At 38.9% G+C, this 22,686-nt stretch overlaps 1 protein-coding gene and 1 long non-coding RNA gene across 8 annotated transcripts in view; one reads left to right on the top strand and one right to left on the bottom strand.

The window, feature by feature from the left end:
- The window catches only part of LOC103465398 (band 4.1-like protein 1), a 106,914-nt gene that overhangs the window by 32,953 nt on the left and 51,275 nt on the right, over positions 1-22,686 (top strand). For all 7 annotated transcript variants that reach the window (XM_008410165.2, XM_017304873.1, XM_017304875.1 and 4 more), the window contains 2 exons: positions 17,068-17,205; positions 21,102-21,269. In XM_008410165.2, the coding sequence (XP_008408387.2) occupies positions 17,167-17,205; positions 21,102-21,269 (207 nt within the window). In that variant the 5' untranslated portion in view covers positions 17,068-17,166. The remainder of the gene's footprint in view (positions 1-17,067; positions 17,206-21,101; positions 21,270-22,686) is intronic.
- Positions 18,682-18,908, bottom strand: LOC103465397 (uncharacterized). The gene is made up of 2 exons (XR_533784.1): positions 18,831-18,908; positions 18,682-18,752 (listed from the first exon to the last, which is right to left on the bottom strand). It is a non-coding gene; the product is annotated as an uncharacterized LOC103465397 (long non-coding RNA).

Genomic DNA, 22,686 nt, shown 5'->3' with positions numbered 1-22,686 from the left:
TGAATGTCAGAGTGGAAAACGGTGGGTGGTTTTTGGTCGGTAGTGGAGAGGGGCGGGGGAGAAGGGGGGCTGTAGGCAAGAAACGCAAAAACACTCACACACTGACTCACACACTCCAGCCACTGCCTCATTGTGTGCTGCACCTGCAGCACGCCCACCCCGCTGATGCGCAGCGGCTCGCCCCCCCATCCCCTCCTCAGCACTTAAAGCAGTCCATTAGCCAGCAGTAGCTGAGTACGGCTCTAGCTAGCTGGGCAGCAGCAGGATGTGTTCAGCTGCTGCTGAGTGCTTCCACTGGGGGCTAGCAGGAGGCCTATCTGTGCTAAAATAGCATGGATCCAGCAGCCTCGTATGTTTCCTTCTTCTCATCTGACCATGCAGCAGTGGCGTTCTGAGCTGTTGTTTTTTCCCCTTTATGCCAAAGGTTGTTGTAGCTAGTGTTTGGTTTACAGACGTTCAAACAACAGCTTACAGTTTCTGAATTGTTGCAAAAGAGAAGGCATACTTGCTAACCACGTAAATCACAACCACTTGGGAAAAGTTTTTCCCTCGAAAGGTCAACTAGAAATATATATGGCTGTGTTGTTTTAATTTTCCACAGTGAAGACCTGGAAATTTGCGCACTAGTAATAGATTTTTTAAAGTAAGTTTCTTTACTTCTTACGGTGAAGACACTAAAAATTTTTTTTTGTTTTGCAGGGCTGCACCAATTGCAGTTTTGAAATCTTACCTACTCTTTCCAATTTTGGCCATTACCATTTTTGTTTTTTGTCTGAATAGTAAATTTAGCGGAAAAGTTGTCTAGTTGGCAAAAGTGGGGTGAGTATTGTGAATCGCGCAGTGTGACCTATCAGTTGGCCCTCTGTCATGGAAGAGCAAAAAGAAAACAGAGGTTGATTTTCAGACTTTTGCAGAAGTAGATAAAATTATGGATCTGATCGAATTCTCACGTAAGCCTAGACCGAACATCACTCACCCAAAATGAAGGAAATCAGAGCCAATTTATTGGTACATTTTACATTTTTTGTTCAATTTACTAGTGAGGGAAACCGAGTCGACTAGTCCCTAATATGTAGGCTAAAGTTACCCTAGACCTACATTAGCAATGGCTGCTAACATTTCCCGAGTTACCACAACAGGCCAGACCAGTGACATTAACATGAATACAGGAATAAAATGTTAACAATGTAAAAGAAGCTGAGAGTTGTCAGCTCATTGGTTCCTGGAGGTAAACACAAAGCAGAGCGAACTGTGAAGAGACGAGTCCTGCTGTGGGAGCCCTGCTGGCATCCACCATTTTCTGTTGATTTATGGCTCTTCTCTGTGCTTTTGTAAGGGCAAAGGAAAATGAGAAAAACCACCTTCGAGGTACTGTGTGTATAAATGCTAGCTCCGCTTCAGGAGGAGAATATTTGTTCCCACAGAACATATAAACCAGGCTGGTGGCTGTTTCTGTCCCACAGAGGACAGGACTCATGATTCAAGGACATTCTGCTGCAAACCGCAACTGAGCATGACCGTTAGCATTAGCATAACGCTATATATGCAGCACATGGCAGGAATATTCCTAGATTAAAATTGCAGGTTTGAGTGTTTTATTGGGACTTTTTGTGGCAGAGCAACACAAACCAGTGCAGAGTTGTGAACTAAGAGGAAAGTGATGCATTGATTTTCATTTTTCTTTTCAAATAATCTGACTCATTTACAATGACACCAACTCCTCAGCTTTGTGTAATTTCATCTCTTCTGTGAATACATCAGAGGGTCATTAGTGATAAAACCCCCCCTGGCATTTTAAAGACCAAGGAACACAGCAGGCAGGTCAAGAAGAAGATTGTGGAAAAGATTAAAACAAGGTTAGCTTATTAAGCTACAGCAGACCCCTGCGTATTCCTGGTTCAGTATTTGCAGATGTTTCTGTGGAATGTGAATCCACATTATTTACAGAAAACCAGCTTATTTGGGGACTTTTTCCATAGAGGATCTCTAAATTGGAAAGACAATGTGGCTTGGGAAGTTGAAATACTTAGGCCAGTTGATTGGCCTTCACAACGCAGACAGTATAGGAAACAAGGAAGATGTAAACGTTAGCTTCTGTGGTAGTGCTAAAACAGTTCCCACTATATGTATTAATGGATATTAAATTATATTTAGTATTAACACCAATAAAAGAGACACTTATGAGAGATTTTAGATAATATTCCCTGATTTGAGCTATTCTTGACTGGCTTTGGTCCTTAATCCTGTGAATACCAGTGATCCAATGTACTCTGTGTTGGTCTGTAACACAGGGTACATTGTGTTACAATGTTCCACATTGTGTTACAATGTACTCTGAAGTTGCAATGTGACAAAATGTACAAAAGTTAAATGGGTGTGAATACTTAAACTAAAGTATTAACTGTATGTTTTGTCTTTGAAGCTATCGGCGCTGAAACCAGCACAGAAAATGGAATATACTCGACTTGAGCATTGCAGGAATGAACTCATCTCAGTTCATTAAAAATTCATGAAAAAGTTTCCCAGAAGATAAGAGCAGACTTTCCTTTGGCTCATGCCTCTTCCTTTCCTCTAAATGGCACTCGTTTGCTCTTGAAGGTAATGGTTTTGCTATTTAAAGTTGAGTGCATTTTAAAGAAACCCTTCCTGCGGACCTAAAAAAGTGAATCTTGCTTCGTGCTCAAACAAAGACAACATTGTGTCGGCACTTGCAACATAATCAGGGGGCATGATTTGCAACTTTCTGGAAGGTTGGAATAGATTTCACAAGCGACGGCTGTTTATCTCAAAGTTAAAGGCTAAAGCCCTCCTGTAAGTAGAACTGCTGAGTGTAATCTGTTACCAATACTTGAGATGAAACTATTTAGTTGTAATCAGGACAAAGAAATCAAGACGGCCCTAAAAATCTCTCACAAATCTTTACTAGCTGGACTCTGGACTTCTCATTGAGACACTTTGAAAGAAGTCCAAAGAAAGGAAATGGTGAAACCAGTCTGTCAGAGTTCATTCATCAGGTGTCCTCTAGTATACCTGATAGCTAAAGTCTGTAGTGACTGATTGACAGACAGAAGACACCGTTTAACAACTGAAGTGCCATGACATTTCAGTTGTTAAATGAAGCGTCATTATTTATTTGTGCTTTATTAAATGTTTTTAAGAGCTAAAAAGGGAAAACGTTTGGTTTATACCTTTCAGGTAATTACAGCTCCTGATAAGTGCTGCCACTCCACAATTTTGCAGGATGTCCACTGGGATAGTATAAATTAAATTACTTTTTCCTTGGTTGAATTCACGTCATGGTCAAATACACCGATGTGATTCAACGATTCAACTGCTATCGGTCGGTGGAAGTAGAGTCAATGCTTGTATCCTTTTATTACATAAAGTTAGCTAATATTTAGAGGACAGTGGCTTAGAAACAAAAATCCTTGACTGTTGTAGTTGTTTTGTCTATTAGTTTATCAGTTATACTTTCTGCTTGGTAAAATTTTGAACTATCATAAATTACATCACTGCTTCTGTTTATTTTAAGGTGTGTTGACAATTTTCTCTGCACAGCTGTTTTCATATGTTTTTTACTTTTTTGTTGTTTTATGTTGTTATCATGTAAAGATCTTTGAATTGCCTGTTGCTGAAATGTGTTCCACAGAAAAACTTGCTTTACCTTCCCGTGCTTAACATCCAGAGGATTTTAATTAAGCTAATTTTGGACGTTACCTAGACCATTGCAATACTTGCAGTGCATTCTTTTCAGACCTTGTCCTGGGATCTCTCTCTAGTTTAGGAAGCCATCTGTCAGAGAGACTGACTCAAGAATAGTTTGGTAAACAGGCGAGTTTATGGTCAGCTCAGTGATTACAAGGTGCACAGTTTCTAGTGGAGATTCATTACAGAATTTTTTTTTTTATTATTATTTTTTGCCATAACTGTACAGTGGACCATTGGTATTTGGGTTAGTGACTATGGAATCTAGGAAAGCTTAAGGCCCTCTCTAAAAATAGCATACTTGCATATAGTTCAATATCAAATATACCTTAATATGACTTAACGCACACAGTCGAAACAGTCTCAGCACTGCAGCTGAAGCTAACATCCAGAGTCTTCATTATCTCCACTCCTGAGGGTAAAGTTGCCTTCCTATGCAATTCCACTCTATTCTCATTTCCCTTCAGTTCTTCACCTGGAATTTCTCCCATTGAGCTCAATTTCTCCAATTGCATTTCAACTGGGCCAATCACAGAACAGAAGAAGTAGTGGTGAACAAAGATGTCATTTTAGGGTTATAGTCCGCCTGTGGTTATAGTTTGGCAATGAAGGAAAAGATCGAAGTCATCCAGTCCACAACTCTAAATATTGAGCAATTAAAGTCAGAGCGAGAACAATGCTTGACTTTATATTGCTAGCAAAGATATTGTGGCTCCACTCCCCACAGGGTTGTTATCAGCTCACACAATTTTCAGGAAGCTTCATCAAGCTGGTGTATTACATTTGTCATGGCCAACAATTAGTGATTAGGTAAAATTTGATCCAATCGTTTCAACTTCAACAAAGTCCACACCTTCAGCAACCAACCATTTCTCAGTAACCGAGGGTCCAGACCTCTGTTGGAAGCAAAGTGTAGAACTAGCTGCAGCTTTTCACCAGGCTAGTGTACAGCCAATCAGCAACTAGGAAAACTTAAACCACTCTTGAATCAGTTGCTTTGCAAATATCAAGAAGAATTGTGTCTAGATATTTCAGCTTCCCAAGATTCATTTCTGTCAAATATTTAAGATTAATATTTGGAGTTGTGTTCAACAGAAAAATCTGCGAAAACAGAACAGTGAATATGTGGGGATCCGCTATGTATAATCAGTTCAGAAGTGATTATATATAACCCTTCATATAGTGACAGAGTTACAGTAAACAGCATTGAACTGAGTAGATGAGACAAGAAAGACTGAATTTGTAAAAACAAAAGAAACAAAGTCGTATTTATAGTAAAATTACTTTTGTACATTATAATAAACAACCACAGGGACAGAGAGCTGTTGGCAAAAATAAAATCAAAGGGGGAAAGAATTGAGTAGGAGTGTGTGTGTGTGTGTGGGGGGGGGGAGGTGCGTGTGTGCATGCGTGTGTGTGTGTTTATGTGTATGTATACATGTGTTTGTGCATTCCTTCAAAGGGAAAGGCAAAATGAGGATCAGACGAAGTGTGTGTGCTATGCCGAAGCAAAACTTCAAGCGGTTTGGACCTTCAGACAAGTTCCGTTTGAAATTCTACAGATGAGTGTTTCTGTGGAACTTGAACTGTAGCACACATAAGCTAGTCTGCAGCTTAATGGGAGACAACGCCCCAATTTTATTTGAATATGTTGTGTTTTATGTTGCTGGGACTTCAAAAGCTCTGTATGTATTTCAACTTCCTAGCTTAACAACCTAGGAGGTGATGCATTAAAACTGCCAGCTTTGTAAGCATGCAGATTTGTCCTTGAACTGTATATATGGAACCCACAATTATCATGACAATATCAGTGAGTGTAATAGAATGCTTGCATGTATTCACATATTGCATACCAATAATATATCATCCCAGTTGAACTGATTCTGTCTGCACCTGATGCCTATAAAAGGACATTGTTTTTTAGGGCCTGAGATGAAGGGCCCCAGAAACGGTCGGAACATTGTAATAATGGAAAGAAAGAAAAGATTTAGGAAATGTGAGCTCTTAGTAGTCTATAGGCAAATTGCCACGTGATTTTATGCGTGAGAGGGCAAAAAACCGCTCAGTAACTTTGACTCTCACTGGTTTTAGCAGTCAAGTTGCCAACATGTTGCAGCAAATCTGTGATTTTTTAAAGAAAAAGGGGTGCAGCTGCTACTAATTGTTAACACTACAACAACTAGACAGCAAGGTCCAAGGGCATCACATCAAGAAAAAGTTTTGATTGAAAGGAAAGATGGTGAGGGAGAGAGAAGTAGATCAGTTATGCTAGCTTGACTTTGACAACTTTACCATGTAGACCTGCTGTGGAATTCAGTGCTTCAGTTCAGTCAAAAAAAAAAGGCCCATCATGTCTATTTAAATGGTTGGCTTCCATTTTCTTCTCCATCTTTCTGGTTGCTACTTTTAATATAATTTTACCTGGATCGTCTGTCAGTTAAATCAAAGTAAGATGTTTTTGCACAGAACAATGATCAGTTTCAGAGAGAACTGCAGCACAGCCTGGATGATGGCACTTCCTGCCGTCGTCCAGAAATAAGAGTCGTCTGTTTGACGCCAGTGAATGACCTCACTGATTAAACTCACACTGCTCCCATGTTGAACAAGCCTCCTTTCAATTAATGATTCAATTACACACAATCAGCAGGAGGTACACCACGACTGTTGGGTCTACTGGTTTCCTATTACTCTGCTCCACCAGCTAATAAATTATTTGTCATTGAAAGATCATTTCTAGCCCCGAAAAAATAGAAAACCCTGGTAAATGTAGTTCCAGAACAACTGGGAACAGCATTACCAAAACTGCTCTGACCTGTTTTTTTTGTTTTGTTTTTACATCAGCACTTCATCAACAGCCATAAACAGCTGTGATTGCAGTCTTAAGCAGCAGGAAACAATTTTACCACACAGAAATTACAATGCTGGAGAGTCTGGTTTGAAAAGTGGGACTGTTGTGACAGTCTCTCATTAACTGGAACACAGTTGAGACTTCTAGTTGAGACAAACACACTCCAGTCTCAGAGAGGCATGCAGAACTTTTTGGCAGAAACGGAGCGAATCTGGGGCAACATATTCTCACACTTGGATATATTTTAGAGGTCCAACTTAGTTTGGGTTGTGCACACATTTAATGTATTCCACGCAGTGGAAATAAAGCTGGTGTTGAGACAAAACAGAAATGATTTAAAGGCTTGTTTTGGAAGGGATTTTGACAATTATGGATAAGAGGGGACAGCTCAACAACAAGCACTGTGCAGGGTAAGGCCCTCTGTGTGTCATTTTTGTGGCTTTAAAGAGTTAAGAACAGCTTTGTCAGAGCAATTAGAAACCAACAAGCTTTGTCTTGCCATCATGTGTCTCCCTGCCCCCGAGGTCCATGATGATGCCTTTTCATCCGCCTGTACGCTTCCACACCCATGTTCTTGTTTTAACGCTCCAGTCTGTCGTTTGCATGCTGCCGAGGTACATAATTCCAGAAATGGTGCCTTTGGTCATTCATCACGTCATCAACAGTGGGAGATGGGGACGATAGAAGAACTGCAAGGAGAGAAAGGGGGGAAAAAAACAAAAAGCCTTTTCAGTCCTTGGGGTTCACAGCGTACGGCATCTAAAGACAGATTTGTCAGAGGTAAGGCAGCTGTCCTTGGGAATGCTCCACTGAGCTTTAGTGCAAAATGAAAAAGTCTCCTTCAAGAGAGCAAATCTAGCAATTCATGGAAACCTGCAAATGTCGCTTTGCATACTATTAATCAAGCATATTAGTTTGGAACGGTTGAACAACAGTTGCATTGTAACTATGGTCGGGACTGTAGAGCATTCATTTTGATTAATTAATTATATAGATTTCAACAGGGTAAAAATTAAAAAAGATTTTATTTTACATACGATGGTTTTGACTGGAACCCTTTTTATTCAAGAGTTTCTGGTACGCCCATAAATCTGATGCACAACAAACATCCACATTAGGTTCATTTTTGCTTCAAAAAACAATCATATTGGATGCTGGAAAAGACTATTGTTATGTTCATGTTGTGCTAAAAGGAATTAGCATATCAGTATAGCTATTTAAGGCTAAGATAAAATTTCATTGCTAAACATGTAGCAGCAGCACAGACGTCCCCAACGCTGTGCCAGCGTCTACAGTCCACATTTCACATGAATGGTCAGAAAACACTGAAAGCTGAATGGGTATGATGTCACTTTGCACCATTCTGATGGTTGAATAACGTAAATAACAGATTCGTACTTGGTTGGTAATGTAGCAAGCGAAAAAAAGAGGTTTTAAATTGAAAATGTTGCTTATTTTGTTGATAGTTTTCAATTAAAATGAGGATCCTGCAATTAACTTGATGAAAAATTTTAATCAAGTCCCACCACTCATTATAACATTCACTACCTTATATTTTAAGATTTTGATTACAATGAAGCTGATGTATTTGGCTTAATGAAAGTGTGGTGTACAGCATTGCAGGAACTGATATGTCAACATCAGTTGCATAATGACTACATTTATTATTTTTAGTATAAGTTATGAACTGGACAGAGTTTTGAGAGTGGGAATTTTCAATGTGCAACCAGCTTTAAAATAGTTAGCCAGCTGAGTTTAACCCTGAATCAGTTACTTCTTGGGTGTGGTTGTCCTGAAAAGTCTTTATTTCACACGTAAAACAATTGACTTAAAAAGTGTATTACTATATTATTAATATCTGATGCCTTAATCTAAAAAATATTCTTGTGATTTCAAAATGGAGGACAAATCAGATTAGCAAAATTATCTATTTAGTTATTTTATTTAAGACTCTTGCAGCTCTTGTTCAGTCCAATTTTTTCTATTTAAATCAGACAGTGTGTTTAATAAGAGTGATAATAATCCTGGAATTTTATGTCAGGCACTCCAGCTCCAGCAGCTCTAATGTTAACATCACACAATCAAAAAACTGATGTCATTTCTTTACTCGAGGTAGTTGGTAAATAAGAAGTGCTCTGAGCGATGCCCGATGGGTCTCATCAGTGCTAACATGAGTTGTCAGTGTGTTTGGATCTGGTGCTGGGTGAGTGGCAGTGGTGTCCTTGAGTCTCCCATCCTTTTCTCTGGGCCACTGTGTGAACCCTCACTGACAGGCAGCAGTGGGCCTTGGATCGGTTTGGGGCGACATGCCAGACTGAGACTCTGCTGCCTTCAAGGTACAAATGCCAACACGAGACACTGCTGGACAGTACAGCAGCAGAGATCCAGTAAACAAAGTAATTTTAGCTTGTATTACTGAACAAAATTCCATTTTACCCCTCAAGTTTTTCTTTTATTATATAATTTATAATTTTTTCAACTTCTGGAAAGAAAGTAGCAGATTTGTAGCAGACTATTCACAATCTACCACCAAAAGGACTAGGAATACTCTCTGTTAGCACGCTAAAGTTAGCATTTAGCATTCTCTACAATGGTTGTGTTGGACTCAGAAACAAAAAATCTATAAAAGCACAAAGTTTAAGTCTCAGAAAAAAGAAAAATGTAATATATTAGATAATGCAAAATCTAAAATTGATAACAAATTAATGAGTAAATGGACATCGTCAAATCTTCATGATGCATGGACCAAATTCCTTCTTTGTGGTTTGTGCCAACGGCAACATCCAGTTGTTGATCGTGTGACTCGTATGACGTGATCAACAATTTCACCAAACTCCATCGCAATTTGGTGAAATAAACCCATTTTGATACAACTGAAAAAACCACCTTATTCAAAGATTCGGCATGCTTCCGTTGAGCAAATTTATTTTCTAAACGTCAAATTGTGCAATTGTATGGCAGATGGAAACAAATCTACTGTTCACTTCCGATACCTTACACCATGATGGCGACTGATATTTGCTCTGACTTGAAATGCCACATAATCATACTTCCTCCTTCTTATAGTTCTTTATCTTTTCTGTTGATCTGTGATCCCCTTTCTTTCCAGCTACCTCATCATTTGCCTTCTCATTCGGTTGGTATTTCTGTTCCCCTATCATCCCTCTGAGACAGAGAGAGGGAGAGAGAGAGAGAATTGAGCGGGTGTGAAAGAGAGGACTGCATGCAGTTACCTTGGCAACTGCATCTCGAAGCTTAGCCTGCTCTCTTCCACAAGCATACACTCTCCGTGTCTCTCTATCTGTCTCTCTCTCTCTCACACACACGCGCACACACACACACACACACACACACACACACACACACACACACACACACGCACACACACACACTTTCTCCATCCTCCTGCCTGGCTTTGATTAAAGCGTACCTCTGATTAGGTTGAATAGACAGGAGGAAGAGGCAGAAGAAAGGTGGGAACTGGCCTGGCTTGTTAGGGGAGACATGATGCTTTTCTTCTCTGACGAATTATTAGAACTGAAGCCACGTATCAAAGGCAGAGCTTGTCTGGGAGCTACACGAGGTCCACAACAAAGAAAAAGCAGTTCACACTGCGCTTTGAGATTCCCTCCTCGCCTCTGCAGAGGTCTTTGTCAGTTGGCTAATAGAGGCAATTGTGGGTAATAGTCTGTTACAGGAAATTAATGCATTCGCCAGGCTCCACTGCCTCACTCTGACATCAATCTGTGCTAATTTGCCAATTAATCTGTTTCGATGAGACGATGTCTCTATAAGGGACATCCATTTACCTTCAACTAACTTTAGGTTTTGGTGATTTGTGTTCTTTATCAGATCCTCTTCCTGTGTGTGTCTCAACATGCCTGTAGGAAGGCATTTTCACCTCCAGTGAACAACCGGCGGTAACTATTGATTCTGGAGTCTTTGTGAAATGTGTCACAGTTGGCGGCGCACTTGTTAACGTGGTCAGAACGCGAGTGAAAAATATCCACAGTGGGAACCGGGAGTGGGGTTGACTGCAGTTGTTTTGGGGTCATTTGTTGTTGGATGTCCACAGGGTGAAAACTTTCTGTTCTGTGGCTCAGGGGGAAGTGAAGAACGATTCAGAATGCTGACAGTAAAGTTTTGTGAAAACATAACCTTAAGACTACTGTTGGATTGAAGATGATGAATTTTCTAAGAAAACCCAAGATCAAAGTGGACTTCTGCTAAAACAAGTTCAATCTCCACATTTGAGTCAGAGTCCTGGATACGCAACATGAAATGTTGCCTTCCGGTAGAAGGTACACAATCCCAAAACATACTATTTTATACTCACCTCCATCCAAATTTTGAATCAAAAATTTAAAATTAAGTACATTGAGTCCTGGAAGGTGTGCAGTACTGTTGGTGTTCTGTTGTTTTTTAAATGGTTGTGTGTATATAGTCTACATACATGGCTGTTTGTATGTATTCTATGTGTATTTTATTGTGTGTTTGGACAGCTGCTACTCTACACTGTTGAGCCAATGAAAAATTTGCCCTTGGGAACATTAAAGTAGTTTATGAAAGTGCTTCTTAATGAACCTTTAAACTGTCATGATGTTTCTTTTTCATGTATTGTTAACAAGTATGACAATAATAAATGTAAGTAGGAGGCAGTCCACAGCCAGTGATCTTCATGTTCCAAACATGCCCTAACATGGAAAGTATTTCCAGTAAGAGAAGCTGTTTTTCATTAAATTTAAGGAATGTAAAAATCTTAAAAATTCAGTTTAAATACCTTCCAAAAATTTGAATATGGATCAAAAAGGTATACTCTAACCTGCCTACAAACATAGGTCACGGTTCAGGCGAAGTGAACTCTGGCCCGGCTCGAATGAACATGTGACCGGAGACCGCGGCAAAAACAGGAACTGGACTACAGTGCAGGGTATTCTGTGTAAATACAACTAAAACAAATGTGAGTCACTAAAGCAAATGAATGAAACTATAGGATGCATCAGTATATGTATGAAAAGCTTTATGCTCTCTATGTTATTAGTTATGAAGTGAATTGAAACGGAAAAAAACTGCAGGGTTTCTTTTAGCTCCTATTCATCTCAAGCAAACATACAAATATGTATGTCTAACTAGTGTACTAAATGCAAATATGTTGGGAGAAATGAGCCGATTTCTTTTGCCAAAGACAAAAGAGAAATATTATACTTCTAAAGTCTGAGCTACTGTATTTTTTTTTTACGTTTCGTGTAGAAAGAAGTTTCCCTCAGTTTATTCTTCAGAGATTCTTTGTGTGATTTCCTTCTGTGGTTCTTGGTGTAGCGCCACCGCAGGCGAGGAGTGGAACAGCTTTTTCAAAGGGTTTGGTTGGCTTGACAGTTCAGCGTGAAAGTGAAACGCACCAGCTGCAGATGCAAAATAATATATCAATTTTGATCTCCAGTCGAACCGAGTTGACCAGATTATCAGGTGTGAAAACAGTTTCCACACCACGACTGTCAAATCAGCTGATTTGGTCTGGAAAAAAAGAACAAAAAAAAAAAAAAATGGGAAAAGTGTTAGAGTGCTGTGACACTGTTCTCCACCTTTGAGTCAGAGCAACTTTTTTTTTTAGGAATTTACATAATTAATAGACCTTTTAAAGCGGTATGATGGAACACTTGAGTCATAAAAATTGACTTTTCTTAAACATTGGTATACCTTTGTCCTGGGTGTGATTAAGACATAGTGACATTGGTTTAAAGGTTTATAAAGAAAAGGCTTCTGCATGAACACAACATTTTTAGATTAGAGTTGTTTTGAGATTTCAGACCTACTTTGCTCTCATCATCTCAGGGATTAGCTATTAGCTTCAGCTAAATGACGATGCTGTGAGTCTTTTACTGTAAGAAAGACTGCTTGTTTAAAAAAATGCAGGATTTTTTGCTCTGAATGAACAGAGACATAACCTTCTACCTCTCTTTGAAAAAAAGCACTTGTCAGGCACCCACTCAGGAGAGTGGGTGAGTACTTATTAGCCTAGAATCATTTGTTTCAGAGTGCAATCAGAGGAGGCAGCGATCCTGATCGCTTGATTTTTTTTTCCCTCCTTGAGAACTCATCATTCTTCAGAGCCTCTTTCTCCAATCAGAGAGTTTACTCTGGAATCATATCCACAGTTCAGCCGGTGACAGGAAATTGATTAGACAGCAAGTGGGAAATGAGTCCCCGAGCGGACCCCCGCTTCCTTTTTATCCCAAAGGACGGGAATTCATTTCTGTCAGATCACTGTGATTTTTGTGTAATGGGACAATTTGCACGGTGGGGGAGCTGAAGGAGACAGGGAGAGGACGTTCACACTCCTTTAACCATGTGCGATATGTCAGGACCTTTTCCAGGCCGGGAGTCTGGATGTAGCTGTCTGACCTCAGAACAAGTTGTGATAATACCATGGTCATCGCCTGCAGCTCCCAGGTGGATTAAACTGATGTGATTTAATGCCTGTAGAGCTGAGAGGCCATCAGGGAGATCCTCTCACTGCACTTTTATAAAGAATATGTCTTATACATATTTGTTTGGTGTGCTGTGAAAAGATCGATCTCCTTCCTGAGGTACTACTTCCATCTGAAGAAATGCACTGCTCCCACCAAAAACAACCTATTAGTGCCAGGAGGAGGCGCTTAGCGCTGTCAATCAACATCCTGTACTTGCTGTAGGAAAGCTGTAGTAATACAGAGAGCAACGGTGGAGAGGCTTTGAGGATGGTAGTGGGGGGGGGGGGATGTGCAGCACAACACAAGATTGTGATTGACAGCGCTAAGACCCGCCTCCTGGCTCTGATTGGTTGTTTCTAGTTAGCTCTGGGTTAAAATGGAGGAGCTCAGTTTTTTCACAGATTATCACCAAACTGTCACAACGTCATGTAAACAAAATATATTTTATGAAAGCTACATACTGCAGTAACAATGTTAACAACACAAACATTTAAAATAATTATGTACAATGTGATCTAATTACTTTTAAAACAGCAACTGATAATCTGCCTCAAATTTCTCTAGTAGATGCAATTTTAAACCTTTTTTTTTACTTTGGCTGTCTGAATGTTGCCACTTTTGAAACTTTTCTCGATGTGGTTCTCAAGTGTCATTCAAGGTCACAGTTTTCCTGCAAGCTGTTTTGCACAGATCTCCCTGGAGATATTTTGTGACATGTTTCTTACACCTGAGTATTTTTAATAAACAGCCACCAAAGAACACTCTCCAAGGTCACAAGCATTTTAACCTTTAGATGAGAAATCTACCAAGTGGCTATGAAATAATTTCACAACAAAAGGTTAGCTTTGGACAGCAGCTTTAGTGCCTGATTTAAACAGAAATATGCACTTTCCCTATCGCAGTTGGCAGATGAACATGTTACTGTAATGTAACTTTTTGTGTCTTCTTTTTGGGTCTATCTTCATATACCGACATCCACAAGTTTGTGATGTAAGTTTGTGATGTTGTGATGTAAAGCGTACAGTGAAACAAAGCTGGCTGAAATATTTCACTTCAAAGTCTACAAATATAATCTTTCTCTCACTCAGGCTTTAATGAGGAGTCCGAATTTATTGATTCAATTGATTAATAATTCAATTTTTATGTTCCTACGCACAACCCATAATGACAAAAACAGATTACATCTGCAGTGATATAGATTTTTTTTGTCTTGTTTTTAATCATGCACATAAGCAGCAAAAAGTCAATATGTATGTTTGCTTGAGATGAATAGATGCTCACAGAAACCCTGCAGCTTTCTTCCGTTTCAATTCACTTCATAACTAATAACATAGAGAGCATAAAGCTTTTCATACAAATACTGATGCATCATATAGTTTCATTCATTTGCTTTAGTGAGCCTCTTATTCTGTCTAGATACAAATAATATTTTATTGTTAATTTATCCAATTATAAAAACAAAGTCAAAAAGATGACTAAAAATACAATTTATTACATTGTATTGAATTAAATTTCAGCACAATCAAAAAAATCAGGACACCAGTGTTGGAACTGCAACACATGGTGTGGAGAAACACTGATATTGAGAAAATCTGTGTTTATGTTTCTGTATGCTTAAACCTAAAGGTATGGATATACAGTATAGACCAATGGGAGTTATGCTGCCTAATTAGTGTACCAAATCAAATATATAGAAAAATATTGAGGGAAAAAGAAAGTTATCCAAACACAGAACCCTGTGTTACTCCACAACCAGAAGAAAGATTTATTAGCATGTTAGCATGAACAGATTAGAACAGGGGTGGGCAATCCTGGTCCTCGAGGGCCGGTGTCCTACAACTCTTAGAGGTCTCCCTGGTCCAACACACTTGAATCCAACAGCTGAATCACTTCCTGAGTGCAGTCAGGTTCTCCAGAGTCCTGCTAACGACCTCATTATTTGACTCAGGTGTGTTGAAGCAGAGAGACGTCTAAAAGTTGCAGGAGACCAGCTGAGGCCTGGAGTTGCCCACCCTGGATTAGAATGTTGTTTATAACAGTTGGGAAACAAATCTCAGCCTGAGAAACCTGCATTATTTATAAGTTTTTTTCTAAGTGTAAGACTATAACATGAACTTTATGACCACAACTTTATATCAATAAATGAAAACACGACTAATTTGCATTTTCATCCTTTTTTTTTCTTTTTTTGCTAAATTTTATGTTTGCTCAAGATTCGCACAAGAGTTGGATGGAGTCATAGCTGTTGTTGCATTTTCATGAGGGAAACAGAATCTTGTGATAATTTTTTATTTACTTATTTATCTAAAATCATTGTTTAGCACTAAGGTTAAAGTATGGAGTATGTTATTGGACAATCATTATTGCAATCATTGCTCAGTGTTGAATGTCTTTTGAACGCCACTGCTTTTATGCTCATAATAACTAATTCCTGAAAGCTAAACATTTCCCTTTAAACTACAGGAAGTAGATTTAAGAGTTTGTACATAAATTACATGCTTTTAGATGCATGTACTACATGCACTGAAACTATTTTTCAAAAATAGTTTCAGTGCTGGTAGCCTATGTACACTGCATTGTTACTCACGCAGTCACCAAGGTCTTTGTGAGTCTCTGTTGTGACGTGCCCTGAACACACACCTCTTCAAACTGACAGAACTGGCTTCTCTCTGCACTTGTGGTTTGGCTTCCATCCTCCTCCAGCAACTGGAGCTTTCTGCTAATTTTCAGGAATATTCACTTATGGCACACACGCACACACTCATGCACACACAACAGGCCAAACTTAAAGAACCTACTTAACACTGTATGGATCTTTGTGTTCTGATTGTGTTTTAGAACCACATGGATCTGGTAAAAACTGGACAAAAGCTCAACTTGTGTGTCATATCTTTAAGTTCTAGTTAAAGGAGCAGTATTATGTAAAATTGATTTCCTGAAGATGGAGTTTCATAAAGGGAAAGAGTTTTTTTTTAAGACATAGAGGCACAAGTTTTGCCGTGACAGGCTGGCGACCTGTCCAGGGTGACCCCGCCTCTCACCCGGAACGTTAGCTGGAGATAGGCACCAGCACGCACGCACGCACGCACACACACACACACATACACACATACATACATACATACATACATACATACAATTTTATAACAAATGAAGGTAGCATAGTTTCTTGATTGGGCTGTAAAATGGCACTCTGTGGCTGGAACGTACATAATACGTTAGCGTTACTACAATACACTTTATTGTTGTTCAGTTTTATTGTGAGTTGTAGAATCTGCCAAGAATGCTAAAAAAAAACTCTTTAATATGTCTCTCTGGGAGGAATTTCATGTGAAAGCACATGCCCTTGGTGAGCAGGTGCATCATTTCTGATGAAGTTGAGTTCATCAAGAATTTTGAAAGTTATACTGAAAAGAGCAATTCCTCAAGAGAAATAATTTTTTTAGATGATTGCTTTTGTGTCAGGTTTTTGTTTGATGGCTCAATTTGGTCAGAGAAGGTTTAACCAGAAGTTTCTACACATCTGCAATGTAGCAGTTTTATGAAGCATGGTTAGTAAATGTGATTTGGAAACAAAACTAATATGGCTGCTTTAGATTATTGATAAAAAACGTGTTGCAGTGGATTTTTAATCTGGTTTATGTTACAATAAACCTTTGTGCTGAGCATCAGATGACATTTCAATACTGTGGCTACAGGTGGATGTTTTCTAGACATTGGGTCTACATGCAGTCCTGATGTACAAATCATTTTTTATTGGCCTATAAGAGGCAGTTTAACCATTATGACAAATTTTAACTTGCATGGAAACGTATGAAAAAAAACATGCATGTAAAATCATTTCAGGGCTGTAAGAACATCCAACTGACAAGATCAAAATACATTAAAAATGCAGAGAAGACAATATTCTACCTCTTTTAGGGGGAAAATTAAGAACAATCTGTTTTTCTCACAAACAGATTGCAGATTTCTAAAGTGGTTTATGAAACTGTCATATGTGAAATGTTCAAGCTTAGGTTTGCTGTTTTTCTACCTGTTTCCCAGGTAGGTGCTACTTCTCTGAGAAAACTGAGACGGCCCCGGAGTCGGAGGGGACGACAGGGATCTAGGAGGCCTCCCTGACAGCAGGGGGCAGCAGCAGACATGCAGGACTCATCCTCTGACAACAAGATGGCCAAGCAGGTCAGTGAGGCAATATGAAGTGGCCTCAGACTCCCAGTATTTTAATTGTGCAATTTTGCATTGCAAAAATAAATTTGCTTAATGGAAATATATCAATGAAAAAAACAACAAAATGACATTTTTCCATAAAACGTTTTGCTGCTAGGATGATATGGTTTTTCAGCCATATCAAAATTAACGTATTTCACAAAACTGCAATAGAAACACTTTTTTGCATCACATGAGTCGCATGATCAACAACCAGATATTACTACTGGCAAAAACCACAAAGAAGACAACAGGAAGTGGTTGAAAGATGATGTCACAACATTTTTTAATGACTTGTCGTGATGAAACATTTTACTTGCTTTTCATATTTAATGGAAATACCGCAATTGTGAAATTGTGTTTTTTTTTTTACATTATTGCTATTACCACTACTACTATTATTATTATTATTAACCTTTACCTAAAATCTATTTTGCTAAATATTCCTAGTGGCAGCATATTGAGTTTACATTTAAACTTTTTTTTAAACCTAAACGTTTTTCAAGGTTTAAATAAATCTTAAAATGGAAAAGATTGGGAATAAAAAGCTGTTGTCTTTTATAAGCCATGTATCTTTTTGCTTTCATTTTAATTATATTTCACAACATTGATAGCAGCCTGATGTTATTGATGACAGTCGGCAGAAATATTAAAAAAACAAAAACAAACTCAAGACCAAGAAAGCAGAAAACAATTCTGTCATAAAGAAGGAAATTGATGCATTTCTTCTAAAAAGGCAGATTGACAGATTCCCCATTATGAAATTGACTTTGATTCATTAAAATATGGCAAGTTTTGTTTTTTGGTGTGTATATAAAAAATTAAAAAGCAACATCTTTTGTTTTGTTTTCAATTTTGCTCAATTTAGTGCTTTCAACTTCACAACTTTGTCCCTCTGCTAAATTAACACCACTGAGTTTGTCTTTGTGTAATTTTACACAATTGTTTTATTGGCATCATTTAAAACTAATTAGAACAATACACACTTCTGCATTTCTAAAGGCTAGCTATTGTTTTTTTTATTATTTTTTTTCTTTTGCCAACATCTATACAGAAAAACATAGCAGTTAGCATCTCAGTGAATTCATATTCAGCAGTAATAACCATGTGTTGATGGAGATGATGTTTTCATCCTGTTCCAGACTCAGCAGGGTCTCAAAGTCGAGTGTTTCGAAGGAATTTAGAGCTGCTGTGTTTTTGTACCCATCTAAATCCTCGCATGAATCTGAATACCTTTAAAACCCCATCAGCAATCAGCCCAGTCACAACTCTCTCAACGGCACATTTAAAGTACAGACACTGGCAGATGCTCCCTGCTGTGGGAGGGCTTGGACTGATTCCTTCAACATTTAGGTAAATCATCAGTTTTTGAGCTAAAATCTCCAGCTCATTTATTCTCAAAGTGTAATGTTCAGACCTGAGGACCCGAAATTTCAGTCAGACACAAAGTAAAAATCAATAAGGTCTTTATTGAGGACCAGGTATAGGGACGGGGAACCACGAGCAAGGAACAGGAACCTCTGAGGACAGAGAAACAGGTTAGAGGGTTGTAGGTAGGAGGGGAAGGCCAAAAGTCTGTAAGGGAAAAGATCACTAACCTTCCTGGTGTTGTGGGGGATGAGGGATCCAGGTAGCACAGTGGAAGAGACAAGTGGCACACCCAGGGAAGGACAGGACTGGGAGGCACAGGGTTTAGGGCAGGCAGGACAAGACAAACGTATCTGAGGGTCAGGCGAAGAGCAGTGGTCAGGTCACGGAAAAAGGGTCCAGTACTAGCAGGCAATCTCAGGCAGACAATATCCAAGGGCGAGGCAGGAGGCAGAAGTCAAAAGGCAGAAACAGGGTCGAGACCAGAAAACAGAAGCCAGTGAAGAATCCGACGTGGGCAAGGCAAGGCAGGAAAATCCAAGGGTCAAAAATGTGTTCGTGATCGTGGTCAGGTCAGGAAGAACGCTGGATATCTACTCACTCGGTGGCTTTCAAAAATCTGGCACCGTCTGCCTGAGAGCTGAATATAACTGTTGGTGAACAGGTGGAAGACATGAGCCTGATTGTGCTCCAGCGCAGCAGCATGCAGGTGAACCAGATGAGCTTGATGAGGAGTACAGAGGAGAGAAACATAGCAGGCAGACGGGCCAGAAACATGACACAAAGGTTAAAACTTTGAAATATTTAACACTTTCTTTTGCCATTTTTTTATCCATTCATTTTAACTGTGTGCCAGCAATGTAGATTTGTGTAAATGGCAACAAAAGATAGATGGCTGCTGGTACTGAGCTATGCTCTGGTTCTGCTGGAGCTTTCTTCTTGTTAAAGATGAAGTTTTCCTCTCCACTGTCACTGCAAGTCAATGAATCCATCCAATCTGCTGGGTTTCCTAGACAGAAAACTTTCAAACTGATCTGACTAATGAACTGAACTTGATGTAATATTTAATAACTAGTCCCACTTTGGAAACAATGTATGATCAGATGGAAATCGCTTTGTTTCAGTAAATTCCTTTAGGTGGCGTGAATTGATTTTGTACAAACAAACTAAATTGAATTGTTGAAGAAGTTGACTTTTACTTTATTTTCATTTGGTGTGAGAGTGAGGAGAAGAGCTGAAAACAAAAGCCACAGGAAAGATAATCACATTTATTTTAATTCCAACATTTTTTTTCTGTTTAGAAAACGTTATCAATATTTTTGCTTTAAGTCAGTTTTTATTAAATGGGATAACACTGTTTAAACTCTGTAGATTTAATGACATTACTTTTTGTATTTCTCAATACATAACTGCTGAAAATTCTGTCATGAATTTAGATGTTGGAGATGTTTAGATTTTTTGTGGTTTGGGTTGATTTTTGTTCAGTTTCTTTTTGTTTTATGTTTTTCTATATTCTGTAATGTTCTTTCCTCTCTGCACTTCCCTTAGTTGCTTTAGTTTCCAGTTCCCTGCATCTGCAGCCCATCAGCTAATTAGGATGCCTGTCACTCATCCTCCAATACCATAACCATTACTTAAACCCTATTGGAGGGTTTAAGTAATGGTTATGGTTAAGACATGAATAAATCTAATATGAAGCAGGATTAATGAGTTATCAGGTTAGCCTGGGTCTATCACCATGGTGACTGCAGCTGTGTTTCAATTACAAATGTGCAGAAATCTCTGTCTATATTCTGTTGCTGTCAAAAAATTACAATTTTGCAATTGTGGTGTTTCCATCAAATAAGACATGAAATTAAAATCACACATAAATAAGCTTGTTCATGAGACAAGTCCTTAAAAATGAAGGCAACAATGGATGTAAACAGCTACATGAGAGATATTCATGTTTCAGCCATGATGCTAGCGCTCATAATGTATGTTGAATAAGATGTCAGTGTTTTATTCAGGCGTTGGAGTGATAAGCCCCACCTACATGGGAGCAGCTACCTATGTGGCGTTTTGGGGAAATTGTAGTCAGATATTTTACACCTTAGAATGACACACTACTTTTTATAAACTGTGATACTGTGAGGGTTCTGGTGGAGCCATCTGCACGCTGTCCAATAAAAAAACAAAAAATCATCCCATAAACCACTTCTTGTCGTCTTCTTTGTGGTTTTCACCAGTAGTAACATCCAGCTGTTGATCATGTGACTTGTGTGATGTGAAAAAAAGTGTTTCTATTGCAGTTTTATGAAATACATCTATTTAACCTCCTCATCCTACTGCCAAAACCTTTTATTGAAATACATGTTTTTTTTTCGAAATTGCCATACTTCCATTAAGCAAATTTATTTTCATAATTTTAACTTGCATACTGTGCATTCAGAAAAATATCTCATTTTTGGGTTTGTGCAATTTCACTTTCCACCTCCAATCCACATTTTTATGTTTTACAGGAACAGAACTCCAAGCACCAGGATGACCACAGAGAGACCGAGGACACATCTGAGAAGACCTCCCCAAATAAGAACCTGAAGTCTCCTCAGAAAGGCTCAAAGCGCCTTAAAACCGCCACCTTCAAGGTGGCACTGCTGGATTCTTCAGAGTATGAGGGAGAAATCGAGGTATGCACAATGGAAAACTATTAGCATTTGCACATTTTGTTGAATTAGGCTTTGCATTTTCTCATCTCTATTGTTTGTACCTCCCTTTGTTGGGATTTGTGAGTTGCATGGTGCTGCTGGAAGCTGACAACATTGTTCCACTTTACCATAACACACATGTTACTGCAGCGGCCAGGTCCTCCTCTCCAGGTGAATGTGTGTTGCTGTTTGTCGAGCTTTGTGAAACTGGACAATTTGCACTCACAATAAAAGGAACTGGGAGCTCACATAGGAGAGGATGAAACATAAAGAAGTGAGGGAGTTCATGGAGATAAATCCGTAGTGGATTTTTCGTTCTGACCCGCAGTAACAGCAGGTCTCCTTGAGCAGGTTTATCTCTGTCTTTGGAAATAACTTTGCAGGATGAAATGAATATCCAATTACAGGGCTGTGGAGGGAACTCGGCAGTGCTTCTCCAAGCTGTTTCTGTGCAGGCTGAGTGTTTTCTGTTCCCTTTCATAGAATCTTAGAAGAATTCAGCAGACAATTGTTTGGTCAGGGAGACAGCCTCCATGCGTGAGATGTGATTTCTACGTGCAGAACTGAATCAGAGAGCAGTCAAACTAAAATATGCAAGAGGTTTATTTTCAGAAGATAATAAATCTCTCTTTTTTACATTATTCATTTCAGTATCAACTAATCTAATTCATAGTGGAGTTAAATATTACGTTTGCAGACTAAATATCTAACTATTTCATTTGAAGTTAAAAATTGAGCTTGCTAACTAAAATAGCTTGGAGCTAAATTTTTAGCATTTAGCTTGCTGGCTACATATTAAGGTTCAGAACAAATATTTAGCACAGAGTTAAATATTTAGCTTGACTTACTTTGTAAACTAAATACTTAATTTGCTCCATAAATAATTAGTTTTAAACTGTGACATTTCTTAATGACTAACATGGTGAAAATATGACTTTGAAAATGAAAACAACCCAAACAATATACAATCATTCAGCAAGCAGTGTTTTACTGTCGTTTTAGGTTTAGGCAGAAGAACTATGTTGTCTATATGTGCCTTTTTTTGCCTCCTCCTCTGTTCAAAGCCGCTTGCACCCACCGCTAACTGGGTACTAAAAAATCCATAGTGGTTACATGATTGCGAGCCAGGTGCAGCCAAGGAGAAAATAGAAGAGCAATGTTATTATAGCACGAGCACACTCCCGGGGATACTTTTTGTACAAGTGCATGGAGGTTTGAATGTGTGCTGTGATGATGGGGGCAGGGTGACCTGTGAGGTACGACTATCAGGACGGCTGCCATCTTTTTCAGCACCCTGAAAACATTCTGAAATCCATTCAGGCCCCTCAACACAACATACATAACCCCGCTCTGCCGGTGGGGGGGATGTTTACAAAGCCGTTTCATATGAATCACTCTT

The sequence above is a fragment of the Poecilia reticulata genome, linkage group LG5 (assembly GCF_000633615.1).
Source record: "Poecilia reticulata strain Guanapo linkage group LG5, Guppy_female_1.0+MT, whole genome shotgun sequence".
Taxonomy (NCBI): domain Eukaryota; kingdom Metazoa; phylum Chordata; class Actinopteri; order Cyprinodontiformes; family Poeciliidae; genus Poecilia; species Poecilia reticulata.
This window is presented reverse-complemented; position numbering and strand designations above follow the sequence as displayed.